Source organism: Penaeus chinensis, chromosome 9 (genome assembly GCF_019202785.1).
Source record: "Penaeus chinensis breed Huanghai No. 1 chromosome 9, ASM1920278v2, whole genome shotgun sequence".
Classification (NCBI taxonomy): Eukaryota; Metazoa; Arthropoda; class Malacostraca; order Decapoda; family Penaeidae; genus Penaeus; species Penaeus chinensis.
In genome coordinates this window covers 29,217,964-29,232,963 of record NC_061827.1, presented here as the reverse complement: position 1 = coordinate 29,232,963, position 15,000 = coordinate 29,217,964, and the positions used below count along the sequence as shown (strand labels likewise).

The 15,000-nt window shown below is 39.9% G+C and overlaps 2 protein-coding genes across 3 annotated transcripts in view; one reads left to right on the top strand and one right to left on the bottom strand.

Annotated features, from left to right (window-relative positions):
• LOC125028843 overlaps positions 1-10,175 on the top strand; it is a 12,515-nt gene extending 2,340 nt beyond the window's left edge. The window contains exon 2 of the mRNA XM_047618381.1: positions 6,667-10,175. Within this exon, the coding sequence (XP_047474337.1) occupies positions 6,670-8,769 (2,100 nt within the window). The 5' untranslated portion in view covers positions 6,667-6,669 and the 3' untranslated portion in view covers positions 8,770-10,175. The remainder of the gene's footprint in view (positions 1-6,666) is intronic.
• The window catches only part of LOC125028844 (metaxin-1-like), a 12,040-nt gene continuing 6,246 nt past the window's right edge, over positions 9,207-15,000 (bottom strand). The window contains exons 7-9 of one of the 2 annotated variants that reach the window (XM_047618382.1): positions 14,291-14,323; positions 10,597-10,733; positions 9,207-10,261 (exon numbers count right to left, since the gene is read on the bottom strand). In XM_047618382.1, coding sequence (XP_047474338.1) covers positions 10,178-10,261; positions 10,597-10,733; positions 14,291-14,323 — 254 coding nt within the window. In that variant the 3' untranslated portion in view covers positions 9,207-10,177. The remainder of the gene's footprint in view (positions 10,262-10,596; positions 10,734-14,290; positions 14,324-15,000) is intronic. The other variant, XM_047618383.1, reaches the window with a different exon arrangement.

The window sequence follows — 15,000 nt, the reverse complement described above, 5'->3', positions numbered from 1 at the left end:
TGAAATGGAGCTGACCAGAAGGAAATTGATAGTTTTACAGTATGTAATATATTAGTGTGGAGACTTGACCAAAAATATTGCCATCGATTATACAAGAAGGTCTAAAAGTGTGGGTAATAATCCGTTGCTGGGATACGTGGGAAACGTGGTTGGTTTGATGTGGACATAGCAGCGTAGCGTGCTAGAGTATCTGCCTGTTTATTGCTGGGGATTCCAACATAGCTGGGCACCCAGCAAAATTTGATTGTTTTATGACATGTGGACAGGTAGAACAACCAGTTCTGGATCTTACAAACAAGGGGGTTGGTCGTGTGTATTGACTTTATGAGAGTTAATGAGTTATGGGAGTCAGTAAATTTTGTAAAAGAGGAAGAGGGTAGTGAGTATATGTGCTTTAAGGCAAAAAGGAGTGCATACAGTTATGTAGTAAGAACACTGAATTCAGGAGGGAAGGGGTATTTGAAAGTACGAGGTTGGAAGATTACTGTAAAAGTGGTTTAGGAGCCGTCAGTGCAAACGTGAATACTGGAGGAATGAGTGGAGACATGGTCAAGGAAATGAGTGGAGACATGGTCAAGGAAATGGGTGAGAAGGACAGGAGGAGGAATATTTGATTTTGGTGGGTCAGGGAAGACAGAGGAGCAAATATGGGGGTAAAGTATAAGCCATGGAGGGACAGAATGGACAGAGAACGGGAGAGGTCGGAGATGGGGAAAAGGGGAATAGGAGAGGAGGGTATCCATTCGAGTGGAGAAAGGAGTAGGTAAACGTGGAGAAGAAGCAAAGGTAGGAAGTAGGGATCGTGGGATAGTTAGTTTAGTGAGGGGAAGTTGGTGGAATCGAGCATAACATCGGAGAGAGAGAAGGGCACGGCGTCGAGAGAGAGATGGTATGCCTGATTCAGTGTACAGGCTCTCAACTGGAGAGGAGCGGAAGGCATCTAGGGCTAAGCGAAGACCACAGTGATGGATTGTATCAAGAGGGTTAATGGTTAATGGTTAATAGCAAAATAAATGTGCTAGACATCTAAGGTCATGTAGCACTATAGTAAATGGTAGTGAAGGGTGGTTGGGTTAGTGATTAATTGTTAAAGCTGGGTTAAGGAATTGTCGAGTGAATGGGTTAGGGTCAGATGAGGTAATGTAAAGGGGTTAGAGCAAGTGAAGGATATATATGCGTTTAAGGAAGGAAAACAGGTTGTCAAAGCAGAAAGTGTGAGATTCTGTAGGGATGTCTGATAAGTTGGGAATGGGTTTTGTTGGGATGGGGTAGGAGGATTGGGTGTTGGGAGAATATGAGTAGGAGGATGATGGATATCGGCAGTCACTTTGAGTGTGGAGGGAGCGGGTTAATAATGGTTAATGGTTAAAAGCAAAATAAATGTGCTAGACATTTAAGGTCATGTAGCACTATAGTAAATGGTAGTGAAGGGTGGTTGAGTTAGTGATTAGTTGTCAAAGTTGGGCAAAGGAATTGACGAGTAAATGGGTTAAGGTTGGGTAAGGTAATGTATAGGGGTTAGATCAAGTGAAGGATGTATATGCATTTGAGGAATGAAAACAGGTTGTCAAAGCAGAAAGTGTGGAGGTAGTGTTATGGGGAGGTGGACAATAAGGTTGTAAGGTAGTATAATGGAGAATGGGGTAGTTGATGAAGAAGGTTGTGGGGGTATAGTTGTTGAAGTTGAGCATGTTGGGAGTAGAAATGTCTCCTGGGGTGTTGATTAGGGTGGATACTGTACTAGTCGGCATTGAGGAGGGGGTATTAGTTGTAGTGTTCAGAGCCGTGGTCAAAGGAGAGCCTGGGGTCAGGGAATCGGGCGAGTTTGAATTGGTGGAGCTATTTGATGAAGAGGCAAGCTCATTGCCTCTAATAATGGTATGGTTAATGGTTAAAGGTTATTCATTGTTGGCCATGATAAGCCTGGAGTATGTTGGGGAGAGAAACGGTCCACCCCTCAGGGTCGCTTGAGGGGTAAGGGCTAGACAACTAAAGCAGGGGAATACCGTGCCCATGGCTCCCTAAGGCCGTTCAGGACTGGCACAAAGTCAGCCTTTCATCCTTTCAGCACGGCTCTCACACCTTAGGAAGTGGATAGTAGAAAGGGTTGGTGAAGGGACAGAAACGAAAAAGTAGGAGGGGGGGGGAAAAAGACCATGCAAAATTTGTTGAGTCGAGGGCTGAGTCCCAAGGTTGAGGAGTTATAGTTAATGTTTGTGAAGGATGGTTGGGTTAGTGATTAGTTGTTAAAGCTGGGTTAAGGAATTGGTGAGTGAATGGGTTAGGGTCGGATGAGGTAATGTAAAGGGGTTATATCAAGTGAAGGATATATATGCGTTTGAGGAAGGAAAACAGGTTGTCAAAGCAGAAAGTGTGAGATTCTGTAAGGATGTCTGATAAGTTGGGATGTCTATGTAGGGAGGACGTGGGCATGACAATAGAATATGTGGCACTGAAAGAGGAACATTCGGAAACCGCGAATGTTCCAATGAAGGATAGTTATACTTTTGTTGATTTACTGGCAAAGATTGCAGTGCGTGTTGGAGAATTTGAAGGGGAAGGTGCTAGAGGGTGCGATAAAGAATGAGGTTGGGGAGGTGGTGTTGTATCAGGAGGGGTGTCGGGAGGTAGAGGGTCTGGGGAAGAGGGTACTTGTGACATGAGGGTTTCACGTGTATCCAGGAGGGAGTGGAAGGGATAGAGGGGATAGTGGGAGGGTTAATATAGGTGGGGCTGGAGTCAGGGGGAATGGGTTTTGTTGGGATGGGGTAGGAGGATTGGGTGTAGGGAGAATATGAGTAGGAGGAGGATGGATATCGGCAGTCACTTTGAGTGTGGAAGGAGCGGGAGTTGTAGAATTTGAAGGTGGATGAGTATTAGTTTGGGACTGGATTATGTAGTTCTGGATATCTTCAAGAGTTTCTGTAGTGGAGTTGGTTGGGGAGTTTTGTGAGATAAAGGTTTTCTTGTGAGGGGGGGAAGAGAAGTCTGGTGTCTGAAAAATAGGGGCAAAGGAAGGTGGAGGTGATTGTGAGGTAGGGGAAGAGGGGGGTGGAACGTTTATTCTGTCTGCTGCGGGTAGTGCGGGGAGGGAGAGGGGAAGGTGTTGGGGCTGTAGTAGAGATTGGAGTGTTTGGATTTAGGATAGCAAAAGAATTTGATTGGGTAGAGATTGGAGTGTCTGGGTTTAGGATGGCAAAATAATTTGACTGGGGAAGGTAGGAGGTAGAAGAGGGGAAGTTAGATGGAGGGGGGTTGGGTTTAGGAGAGGGTGTAGGAGCTTGGGAGGTAGGGGGATTGGCAGAGTGAGCGACATTACTGGAGTAGGGGGTAAGAGAAAAGCCTTGTCGACGTGCTTCCTGTCTGGCTTCACGCAGAGTGAGTCCAAGTCTGAATCTGAGAGTTGCTACCTCACTCAAATTTGTAGGTGGGGCAGCCTCTATAAAATACATTATGGGGGCCGCCACAGTTTGCACATGTGCGTGATTGTGCAGAGCAAGTTGATCGAGTATGGCCAGGTTGGGCACATAGCGGGCATCTGGCTGTGGAACGGCAATGTTTGGCAGGATGTCCTAAATGCCAACAATTTTGGCACTGACGAGGAGGAGGTTGGTATGGTCGGACAGGTAGGGATTCCCCACCTATGTAAACATTTAAGGGAAGGTCATGTCTACGGAAAGTAATTTTGGCAATGTTGATGGATTTCTTACGATTTCCTCTGGGAGGAATGGAGTAGCATTTTACATATGTTGCATCATAGTCTGTGAGACAAGCGAGTAAGTCCTCTCCACAATCTGACCATTCTTTGTCATGGATTGGGCAATCTGTTGGGGAGATAGAGACAGTTCCGGTGCAAGTATTGAGGGTTGGATGAGGTTCTGTAGGGATGGGATTACCACATAGATCAGTTAGTTTTGTTAATGCTATAGCTTCGTTTTCAGTTGTTACTGTGACGAGACGGGAGTGGTCGCGTCGGCTACGGAAAGAGACTTTGCCTACTTGTTTTTGGAGGCATTGTTGGAAGAGGAGGGTGTTTTGAGAGTAGGGAGCTGTGGGAGGGATCACGAAAAATCGGTCCCATTTGGCTGGGCTAAATAGAGTATTTTGGATTCTTGTAGAGGTGGGGGTAGTAGAAGTGCGGGGACGTGTGGAGGAGGGAGTAGTGTTGAGGGGGGGTAGTGTTACGGGGAGGTGGGCAATAAGGTTATAAGGTTGTAAGGTAGTAATAAGGGGAGATGGGATGGTTGATGAAGAATATTGTGGGAGTAAAGGTGTTGAAGTTGAGAGAGTAGAAATGTCTCCTGGGGGTTGGTTGTTGATTAGGGTTGATACTGTACTAGTATGCATTGATGATGGGGGAGTTGTTGCAGTGTTCGGAGCCGTGGTCAAAGGAGAGCTTTGATTGGGGCTATTTGATAAAGGGGCAAGCCTCATTGCCCCTAAGATTGGGGTTATGTCTTCATTATTGGCCATGATAAGCCTGGAGTATGTTGGGGGAAAAAAATAGCCCACCCCTCAGGGTCCCCTTGAGGGGTAAGGGCCAGGTATGGCAGGGGAATACCGTGCCCATGGTTCCCTCAGGCCGTTCAGGACTGACATAAAGTCAGCCTTTCATCCTTTCAGCACGGCTCTCACACCTTAGGAGGTGGATAGTAGAAGGGATTGATGAAGAAACTGAAACAAAAAGTATGAGTGGGGGAAAAAGACTATGCAAAATTAGTTGAGTCGATGGCTGAGTCCCAAGGTTGAGGAGTTCCCCATCATTGGGTCTCAGTCTTCGTCTCCTAAGCCCGCGACAACAACGGGCAAAGGATTGGGGGGGTTGTATAGTAGTAATAAGAGGGGATGATATACTTTATGAACGGTTAATGGTTAGAAGAAACAAATGTATTAGATATCAAAAGTCATATAACACTATGGTAAAGTATTGTGGCGAAAAAAAGGTGGGAACGGGTTAACTATCAGGATAAGATGTGGGTATTTGCTGAAGAAAGTTGTGGGGTAGACGGATGAAGTTGAGAATGTTGGGAACGTCTCCTAGAGGTTAAGTGCTGCCCTGGGTGGATGATGTGACAGTAGGCATTGAGGAGGGGGTTGTAGTATAGTGTTCTGAGTCGTGGTCAGAGAAGAGCCTGGGGTCGCGGAACAGGGTCAATTTGAATCAGTGGGACTATTTGATGATGGGTTAATGGTTAATGGTTAAAAGCAAAATAAATGTGCAAGACATCTAAGGTCATGTAGCACTATAGTAAATGGTAGTGAAGGGTGGTTGAGTTAGTGATTAGTTGTCAAAGTTGGGCAAAGGAATTGACGAGTAAATGGGTTAAGGTTGGGTAAGGTAATGTATAGAGGTTAGGTCAAGTGAAGGATGTATATGCATTTGAGGAATGAAAACAGGTTGTCAAAGCAGAAAGTGTGAGAAATTGTGGGAGGGATCACGAAAAATCGGTCCCATTTGGCTGGGCTAAATAGATTATTTAAGAATTTTGTAGAGATGGGGGTAGTAGAAGGACGGGGGCATGTGGAAGAGGGAGTAGTGTTGAGGGAAGTAGTGTTGAGGGAAGTAGTGTTGAGGGAAGTAGTGTTGAGGGAAGTAGTGTTGAGGGAGGTAGTGTTGAGGGAGGTAGTGTTGAGGGAGGTAGTGTTGAGGGAGGTAGTGTTATGGGGAGGTGGACAATAAGGTTGCAAGGTAGTAATAAGGGAGGATGGGGTAGTTGATGAAGAAGGTTGTGGGGGTATAGTTGTTGAAGTTGAGCATGTTGGGAGTAGAAATGTCTCCTGGGGTGTTGATTAAGGTGGATACTGTACTAGTCGGCATTGAGGAGGGGAGTTCCCCAGCATTGGGTCCCAGTCTCCGCCTCCTAAGCCCCCCCACGACAACAACGGGCAAGGGATTGGGGGGGTTGATGTAGGACAAGCCTCATTCCCCCTAATATGGGTATGAATTATTGGCCATGGTAAGCCTACCTCTCCGAGTTCCCTTGAGGGGTAAGGGCTAGACGTACGTACGTACGTACGTACGTACGTACGTACGTGCGTGTGTGTGTGTGTGTGTGTGTGTGCGGGTGCGGGGGTGTGTGTGTGCGGGTGCGGGTGCGGGTGTGTGTGTGTGTGTGTGTGTGTGTGTGTGTGTGTGTGTGTGTGTGTGTGTGTGTGTGTGTGTGTGTGTGTGTGTGTGTGTGTGTGTGTGTGTGTGTGTGTGCGGGTGCGGGTGTGTGTGTGTGTGTGTGTGTGCGGGTGTGTGTGTGCGGGTGTGTGTGTGTGCGGGTGTGTGTGTGTGCGTGTGTGTGTGTGTGTGTGTGCGGGTGTGTGTGCGGGTGTGTGCGGGTGTGTGTGTGTGCGGGTGTGTGTGTGTGTGTGTGTGTGTGTGTGCGGGTGTGTGTGTGTGTGTGTGTGTGTGTGTGTGTGTGTGTGTGTGTGTGTGTGTGTGTGTGTGTGTGTGTGTGTGTGTGTGTGTGTGTGTGTGTGTGTGTGTGTGCGGGTGTGTGTGTGTGTGTGTGTGTGTGTGTGTGTGTGTGTGTGTGTGTGTGTGTGTGTGTGTGTGTGTGTGTGTGTGTGTGTGTGTGTGCGGGTGTGTGTGTGTGTGTGTGCGGGTGTGTGTGTGTGCGGGTGTGTGTGTGTGTGCGGGTGTGTGTGTGTGAGAACTTCAACCATTTTATGTTACAGGTCATGATGCTGTTAATGATGTCGAAGGAAAGTCGAGAAACTCTGATTCTGCCAATGGTGGTATTATCACTCTTCATGTTTGCTCAACCTTCAGATATCACAAGATACCAAATCACCAATGAATCCTCCTTCAACACCACAGACCCTTCCAAAATATCAATGGAGGCTTCCAGTCCCCTACTGACTTCCTCGAACTATTCACATCTGCCAACCACAGCTGTCAGACAACATCACACCAGCCTTGATAATACCTCACCCGTCATCCCTTACTTCAAAGAGCGTGTGCCTGTAAAACTCATGTTCATGATACATGTGATAAATTTCTGTAAAAATCAACCACATTCATTCAAACATTATCTTATTAAATTAAGACTGTGCAGGAAGAATAATCCAATTAGCCCATTTCAAAAGAAGACACTTTATTCCTGCTTCCGTGAGTACAGGCAACTCTATGGTGACAAAGCTTTCCCATCACCCTTTACTTTCTCATTAGGTCCGGGAACTTCAGTGAAGATATATCGTCAGGAACCATTTGTGAGTATGTGTCTTCCTAATTTCCAGAGGAATAATTTGTGTATTGAAAGAAAATACATGACTTTCTGCTTTGATGAGATGATTGTGTTTCTCCACAGTCAGAGTTGTACTCCACCATCAGACGAGGACAAGCATTTTGATATTCTCTTAGCATACACTAACTTGGTAATGGATTATGACTGTTTTCAGAATATATGCAATGGCTTCTTTAGAATCATTGAAAGAAATATAAATGGAATCAGAGTAATAGTATGGAGGCTAGTGAACGAAAAGAGTAAGTGTCAATACTTAATTCATTATAAAGACATATTGAAATTCTTTGTTGATGAAAGTAGGGTAAGATTTGTTATAACAGGGAATCTCAATTTTCCGTGTTGCTATGCAATGCATTATGCCATGTGGCTTGGTGACCCTGAGGCAGTGGGACTCAATGTATTCTGGGATTATTTACCCTTCTGGTGTCGTGCAGGAGAAATCATCCTAACTGCTTTTGTGGCGAGCATTGGGATAATTGGAACGCTGGGAAACCTGCTGATAGTGGTGGTGATGTTTAAGAGTGATCAGTGGGATGCTTCTAGGATATTCCGTACATCCCTAGCCTTCTCAGATCTTTTAACTAGTGTCTTTGTTGTCATTCCAGCCTTTGTTGATCATTTAAGGCCAATCATTAGGTATTCTGACTTTCAGGAAAATTACTTAATTTCTGAATATGTTAAAGGTCACAAAGAAACAATCTTATCATTTTCATTTAAGCAGCTCATCCCAATTACCTATGGATTCCGAATCTTTCAGGGATTAATATTTGGCATGTGTTCACTGGTATCTCTTCTCACACTCTTTCTTCTAAGTGTTGAGAGATTTATAATAACAGGCCGCGCACTTCACTACAAAGATTATTTCACTGTTCATCGAGTCAAGTTCCTCCTAATCTTGATCTGGATTACTGCTTTCATGGATACCCTCTTTTTTATGTTTGATGGAAAGAGCAGTTTAGAAGTTACTTTTTCCACTTTGCTGAAACTTCCTATTTCAATATCAGGAGGAAAATTCAATAAAGAACTGCAATGGCTTACCTCTTTCCAGATCATCTTACTAAGCTTGCTGTGTACATCAACCATTATAATTTCTGTTATATCTGTGGGCATATTCACACGGAAGCAAATAAGAGTAAGGGAAAAATGGAGGAGAATGAACATGAGGGTTTCAGGTCCATTTCAAAAAGAGAACCGGTACATACTGGTGTCTCTGTGCATGTTGTCTCTGCTGTTCATGATATCTACAATGCTGCGTGGAATTGTGCTAATATTCATCCAGCTTGATTTTAGATTTCCCAATGATGAGCTTGTGGATTATTTCAGCTGGTGGATATTTCTTTCTGGGAATGCCTGGAATCCAATGATTTATAATATGCGAAGTCAAGAATTCAAACAGGAGGTGAATAAAACACTCCACTCAATGATTCCAGTGTGGTTGAAGAAAAAAATGGGAAGTTCTGGGAGAGACACAAAGACTAGAGAAGAGGAGTCTCAGATGAGAATGCTTAAAAAGCTGAATTTAATTTATCAGTAAGACTTCAAAATATATGCATTTTATGTCTGTCTGTTTGCTTGAGTATTCCTAGGAGATCATGGACAGATAAAAATTCTTGGAAAACTCCCCCCTTCTCTCTAATAATTGTGATTATTATAATAAATGTACAAAATGTGATCATTATGACTTCATGAAACTGATGTGATTTAAGATAATATATATAAAAAAGCATCAACTGCAACTGATAACAAACATTTGGATTAGACTTCCTCAAAGAATACTATTGTATAATGTACAATTAGTATTTGGTTTCATAGATATGTTTGCAGTTACAAGAAAAAAACATCCCATAAAATATATGAATATTCTTAGATTTGTCTATATATATCATTTGTATGTTATCGTTTATAATAGTAAGAGGAATAGTAATGAAGGAAAAAATAAATAAATCAAAGTAAAAAAGTGATACTCATAAATCCAAAACCCATGTATTCTCTTTTTCTAGTATTACAAACCACCATTCATCAGATGCTGGTGACATACTTTTCTACTATTTTTGTATGAAAAAAGTGTTTACTGTTTTAAAAGAAAGCCTGTTCTATATTATACAGTGCAGCTCAACTGCTCATACTGCATGGTAAATCCACTTCACAACTAAAAGATGAAAATCCTGGAATGCTGGTACAGAAGACTTCTATGTTTACAATTTATTTTCAACTTCCTGTCCACTGTACAGAGTAGGTACATGACTGAATTAGTTTTTGTCCCTATGTATCTCCATCTTGAATTACATATTTTTTCCCCTTATACAGATCATAACTTAAATTACAGTTACATACTCTAAAACATCTTGAGTAAAAAAAATAAAAATAAAATAAAAAAAAAACTGGAAATAAGTACAAAATTTTCCTATGGCACAGTCAGAAATGATAAAAAAGTAATGGGAATAAAAATAGCACATACATGTAAGTATTTTTTTCACTTTTACCATGAGCATTAACATCTAAGTTTAAAAGGTAATAAAGAAATGTCTGCATGTACTTTTATATACATGTATATACATAAATGTGTGTGCTGGCATGCAAGCATACATGTACAGGTACTTATATACATGTGGTTTGAATGCACATGTGAACACACTTACAAACACAGACCCATGCATCCATATGCAACAACTTACAAACACCCCAACATCCTGACAAGCATATGCATACAAGCACACATACATATGTATATTTATATCTTATTATTTACAAATGTTTCTTGGATACACTGCATCAGCATTCCTTTTTAATGTATTGGTTTGGGTGATACAATTCAGAACTGGATGTCACAATATAAATGATGCTATTTATTACTACCATATGTAACACTTGTATGACATTGATGACTAAATATGCTGTAAAGAAATTTTCCTCTCATTCCCAATATATAGTATATTATAATTCTAACTATCATTTGATCCTGAACTATCATATTCCTCGTATTCATAGTCATACTCCTCTTCAGCTGGTGGCTCTCCCATGTCCACCTGTTGGTTTGATTATGAATACTGTGTTAAATATTAAACTATATAAAAAATCTAATTCTCTAAATATTCTCAAAAGCTTTATTGGAAATATCAGAAATGACTAAATAACTACTAAGTGATGTCTCATTGTATTTGAGATAATCAATAATAAATAATAAGATTATAAAATTGTAAAGTAAGCAGTAATTCTTACACAAAATATCCATAAATGGTCCCATATTATTTTCTACCTACTTCCTTGGGTACATGCAGATCAAAATGGGAACTTTTTTCTTTAGGTTTAAGAGTGTTTGTATACCCTACATTACAGGATATAAATGAACTTCCCTCCTTACCTGAACTAGACCTGCTGCAATAGCATATCCAAACATTGCTGAAAATGCAACAAGTGCTGAGAGAAGCATATTTCTTCCTTTATGAGGTACATCATCTTTAGGTGGTGATTCTCGCCTTTCTGTGCTTCTGTGACTCTCTAGAGAAAAAATAGTTAAAATGTTTATTAATGTCATCTAGAATATCCTTTCTGACTGAAAGAATAAAAGATCATAGCATTTAAGGTAAATGTAGTCTTTAACAATATACTTTCAATATCAATTGATTTTGAAGAGGAATGTTAAGAATTAAACAGTATATTAACTGTTTTACTAAATGTTAAATTTGCATTTCAACTACTGCCTCTAAACTACTATCAGTGATCAGTTAATATAAAAATCCATATCTAGTCTTCACTTCTATCATATCATACTATTCTTTGTATAACAGATGGGATGGTGGCAATGATTTTTTACATTTAGATTATTGATCACTTGGGAGAAGTTACACTTGTGGTAAAATTTAATTGCAACTTGCATCTTTCTGCCACCAAATTCCTCTAATGTTTATATAAAAGGAAATAGCACTCCTGTAAAAATCCTACCACATGAATGAACCCAAAATGAACTTTAAATGGTTAAAGTTTAAAACAAATATCTTCACATCAAAGGTTATATAGCACTAAAAATTAGTAAATGATTAGGATAAAATTTGTTAAATGTCAAAGGTTGCAGATGGTTTATGATTAAAACAAATAAATGTGCTAGCCATCAAAGGTCACATAGCACTATGGAAGAGCATTGTGGCAAAAAGGGTTAAAATGAGTTAACAATTAGGATAAAATGTGTTAGATGTCACAGATTATAGCAATGTGGTAGTGAAAAAGGTAAAGAGGGGAGAGCAAATGGAGTACAGCAGGGAAGTGGTTGATGGCATAGGGCAATTAGATCAAATGGAGAGAACTGTGTGTCTAAGGAAGGGAGAGGAACATTGTATGATGAAAACTGCAAAAGAGCAATTATGAAACAATCATAAGGTAATAAGGGTAGAAATGGTAGTTGAAGTAGGAGATAAATCCAGGGAATGTAATAAGGGAACAGGGGGAGGTGATGAAGTATCAGGAAGAATGTCAGGAGGGGTAGGATCTAGAGAAGGACACTGTTGCAACATAAAAGAGTCATGTGAGGATTCAGGTGCACATGAAGAAGGGGAGGATGATTTGAGCTGGGAGAGAGAGGGAGGAAGAGGGGTAGGGGAACCTTCAAGGAGGAAGATGGATATCGGCAATTACTTTGAATGTAATGGGAATAAGAATAGAGACATTGGAGGGTGGATGAGGGAGCATCCTCTTGGCTCATTTTGAGGAAGTTTTGGATGTCTTCAAGAGTTTCTGGAGGGCAGTTGGGCAGGGAGGTCTGAGAAACAAAGGTTTTCTTATGAGGAGAAGAGGGGATAGATGTTTGAGAAGTAGAGGAAGAGGTGGGTGAAGGAGAGGATGTGGTAGAAGATGGGGTGGTTCAGGTAGAGGGAAGAGATTTCTTTGGACTTTGCAGGAAAAGCTTTTTTTCTCTCTCTAAGGCTATTAATATAGAAGACAACAAAAAATATACAAATGATGATGATGATGATGATGATGATGATGATGATAGAGAGAGAGAGAATGTTGACAAAATTCAAGGAAAAGCATAATAAGGTGAAAAAGGCATGACTAATAATTGATTACTTGGTGATTAATCTCTGTGTAAACATAATTAATATTACAGTGGACAGAGCATGGATTCACGCCATCCACAGCCATTGGGTTGAGATTTTTGTGGGAAAGCTATTTCCTTTTACAAAGCATCACCTTAAAAAGTTGTGCAGTGGATGGAGGACTGCCATAAAAATTGAAGACAAAAATATATCTTTTAAACATTCTAATCATTAATTGCATTAAAGTAATGGAGTGATATACTAAGAAAAGATAGTCTATCATCATTCATTCTGTGTTACATAAAAATGTTACTACTGTTACATGAAACTGGAATCAACCTACTTCCTTAAGCTAAATTGTAGTAATACAGAAATATATGACAAAACGTTACTCTTCTTCTATAAAGGGGTCATCAAATAATTTTTTAACTTGCTTTGTCAAATCAACCTACCAAATGCCAATCCATTGTAATATACAAAAAGCAGATTGAAATACAATCTTGGATACTTATTACTAAATACCAATTATTGTATCTAATATTCAAGATAAAACAGAGACCGAGATATAGAATGTGAAATATACATAATGAATTTTATATATGAGATAAAAATAATCAAATATGTAACTTTTCAAATGCCTGTCTCATGACTGAATCAATTAACCCCTTCATGACAGGTGAAGAAAAAAAAAAATAATAATAAATAAATAAATAAAATAAATAAAATAAAATAAATAAAATAAATAAATGAATAAATATATAAATAAACACAGTGCATTAAGCCAAATCACCGGGTCGTAGCGCTTTGGTGCATCGCCAAAGCGTACAGCCACACGCCACAGATCAAGTGGTTTGTTATGATGCCTCAGGGCGTGACACTTTGGGAAGGGGTTAATTCTTTCTATTTACAGCTTTGTAATATAGGCAAGTGGTATCACAGAATAAAATGACAATCTAGATATATATTCAGTAGAACATGAAACTGAAATGAATGCCTAGAATCTCATTATAATAATAATAATCAAGCTGTAGAATAATGAAGATGCCTTTCTACTTGCTACTATTACACTTCCTTGCATCCCTAGGTAATCCAACTGTGCCTAACATGACTGTGACGTATCTGGCCATACTACCAAAAGCTTAAAAAAATATCAAGCAACAGGTTTTTGGTGTGTGTAAACTGATGGGCAGAAATAATGCATGTACAATCTTTTAGGTTACATACACTAAGGCTGACATATTACAAGTACATTCATTTTGTTCTGCAGTTTAACATCTAAATATGAGCTAAAGGTAAAAAATATATACATTGAAAGGTTACGATAATTCACATAATACAAAGCTTAACCCTTTGGATCCAGGTGACATGACCATCATGGCATAAAAAAATCTGGTTTAGGGCTAAGCGACCTGAATATGCCATTATGATAAAACTTGACTGAGGGCTTTTGCCCTCCAGGAAAATAGTACCCTCCAGGGGGAGCAACATTTCCATGCTAAGGTTGCTTTTCCTGCCCACCGTGACCAGCAGTGCTGGCCGTATTACAGGAAGTTGAATATTATGGAAATATAAAAAAATTTACTCAAATAAGCAAATGTTACTTATTGTTATTGTAATTGCACAAAGTTATAGAGAGATGATATGGAGTCTGTGCAAGTAAAACCATCATTGCCATCCTGACACAACTTATCAAGTGACAAATATAGACCTTGGAAAATGGCAAAAAAGCAAAAGATGCTTATACTGCATAAAGGAATAACAACATTGTAATCCTGACATTGTAATTTTGACTCATGTGGGCTGGGCCACACACCTGGGAGAGTTGCCTAATGCACATATTAACCCAACTCCAATGGGTTAATATTCTGATGTGTAAAGTAACTGAATACAATATTTTCATCCTGCAAGTTCCTAAAAAGCTTACAATATATTATAAAGCAGATTACACACAGATTACTATGTTTTAAATTGTTCCTCTAATAATCATTCACAGAATCAGTATTCAGAAAATATATTTATACTTACTTCTGCTTCTCACATGTTCCTCAGCACGTACGTCTTACAAAGAAAATCACAAGGCATTAAAATTTCCATAAAAGGAAATGTCAGACAATGAAATTACTATGCATCTCTACCAGCAGCTCATGCAATTTACCATAGTATATATGAAACCGCCAAAAATCTAAAGTTATAGATCACAAAAGCACTAAGAATCTGATTGTATTGGTGAGTACTCTCCTATCTACACAAACCGTAACTTCTTGTAAATATTTCATCTTGTACATAAAAAAAAAAAGTAAAATCCAGCACATATCCAAGGTAATCCCATGCCACCAGGGAAAATGCGAAGCTCATTTTAATTTTTTTTGTAAAATATCTCAGCACATAGATGGCTGTGGTAGTGCTTAGCCACAAAGGAGTCAATTAGTAAATCTTGTGACCTCACCTAATTGCACCTTTACTTGAATTTACTAATGCTATGAATATCGATGGTGTTATTTTTATTATAGACATTATAATTACAATAATGTTATAAACATTAGTAACAGCAAAATATGATAATGTAAAATAAACGGGTAAGACAGGCAGTACTTGTAATTGCTCACTGGTGACTTAGCACAAGTGTAGCCATCTATGTGTAAAAACAATCAATAAAGTAAGCTCACAGTGGGCATGGCATGTACATACATGCCATGCCTGTTGGCATTGGGGTAAAGACATATAAATTGACTAAC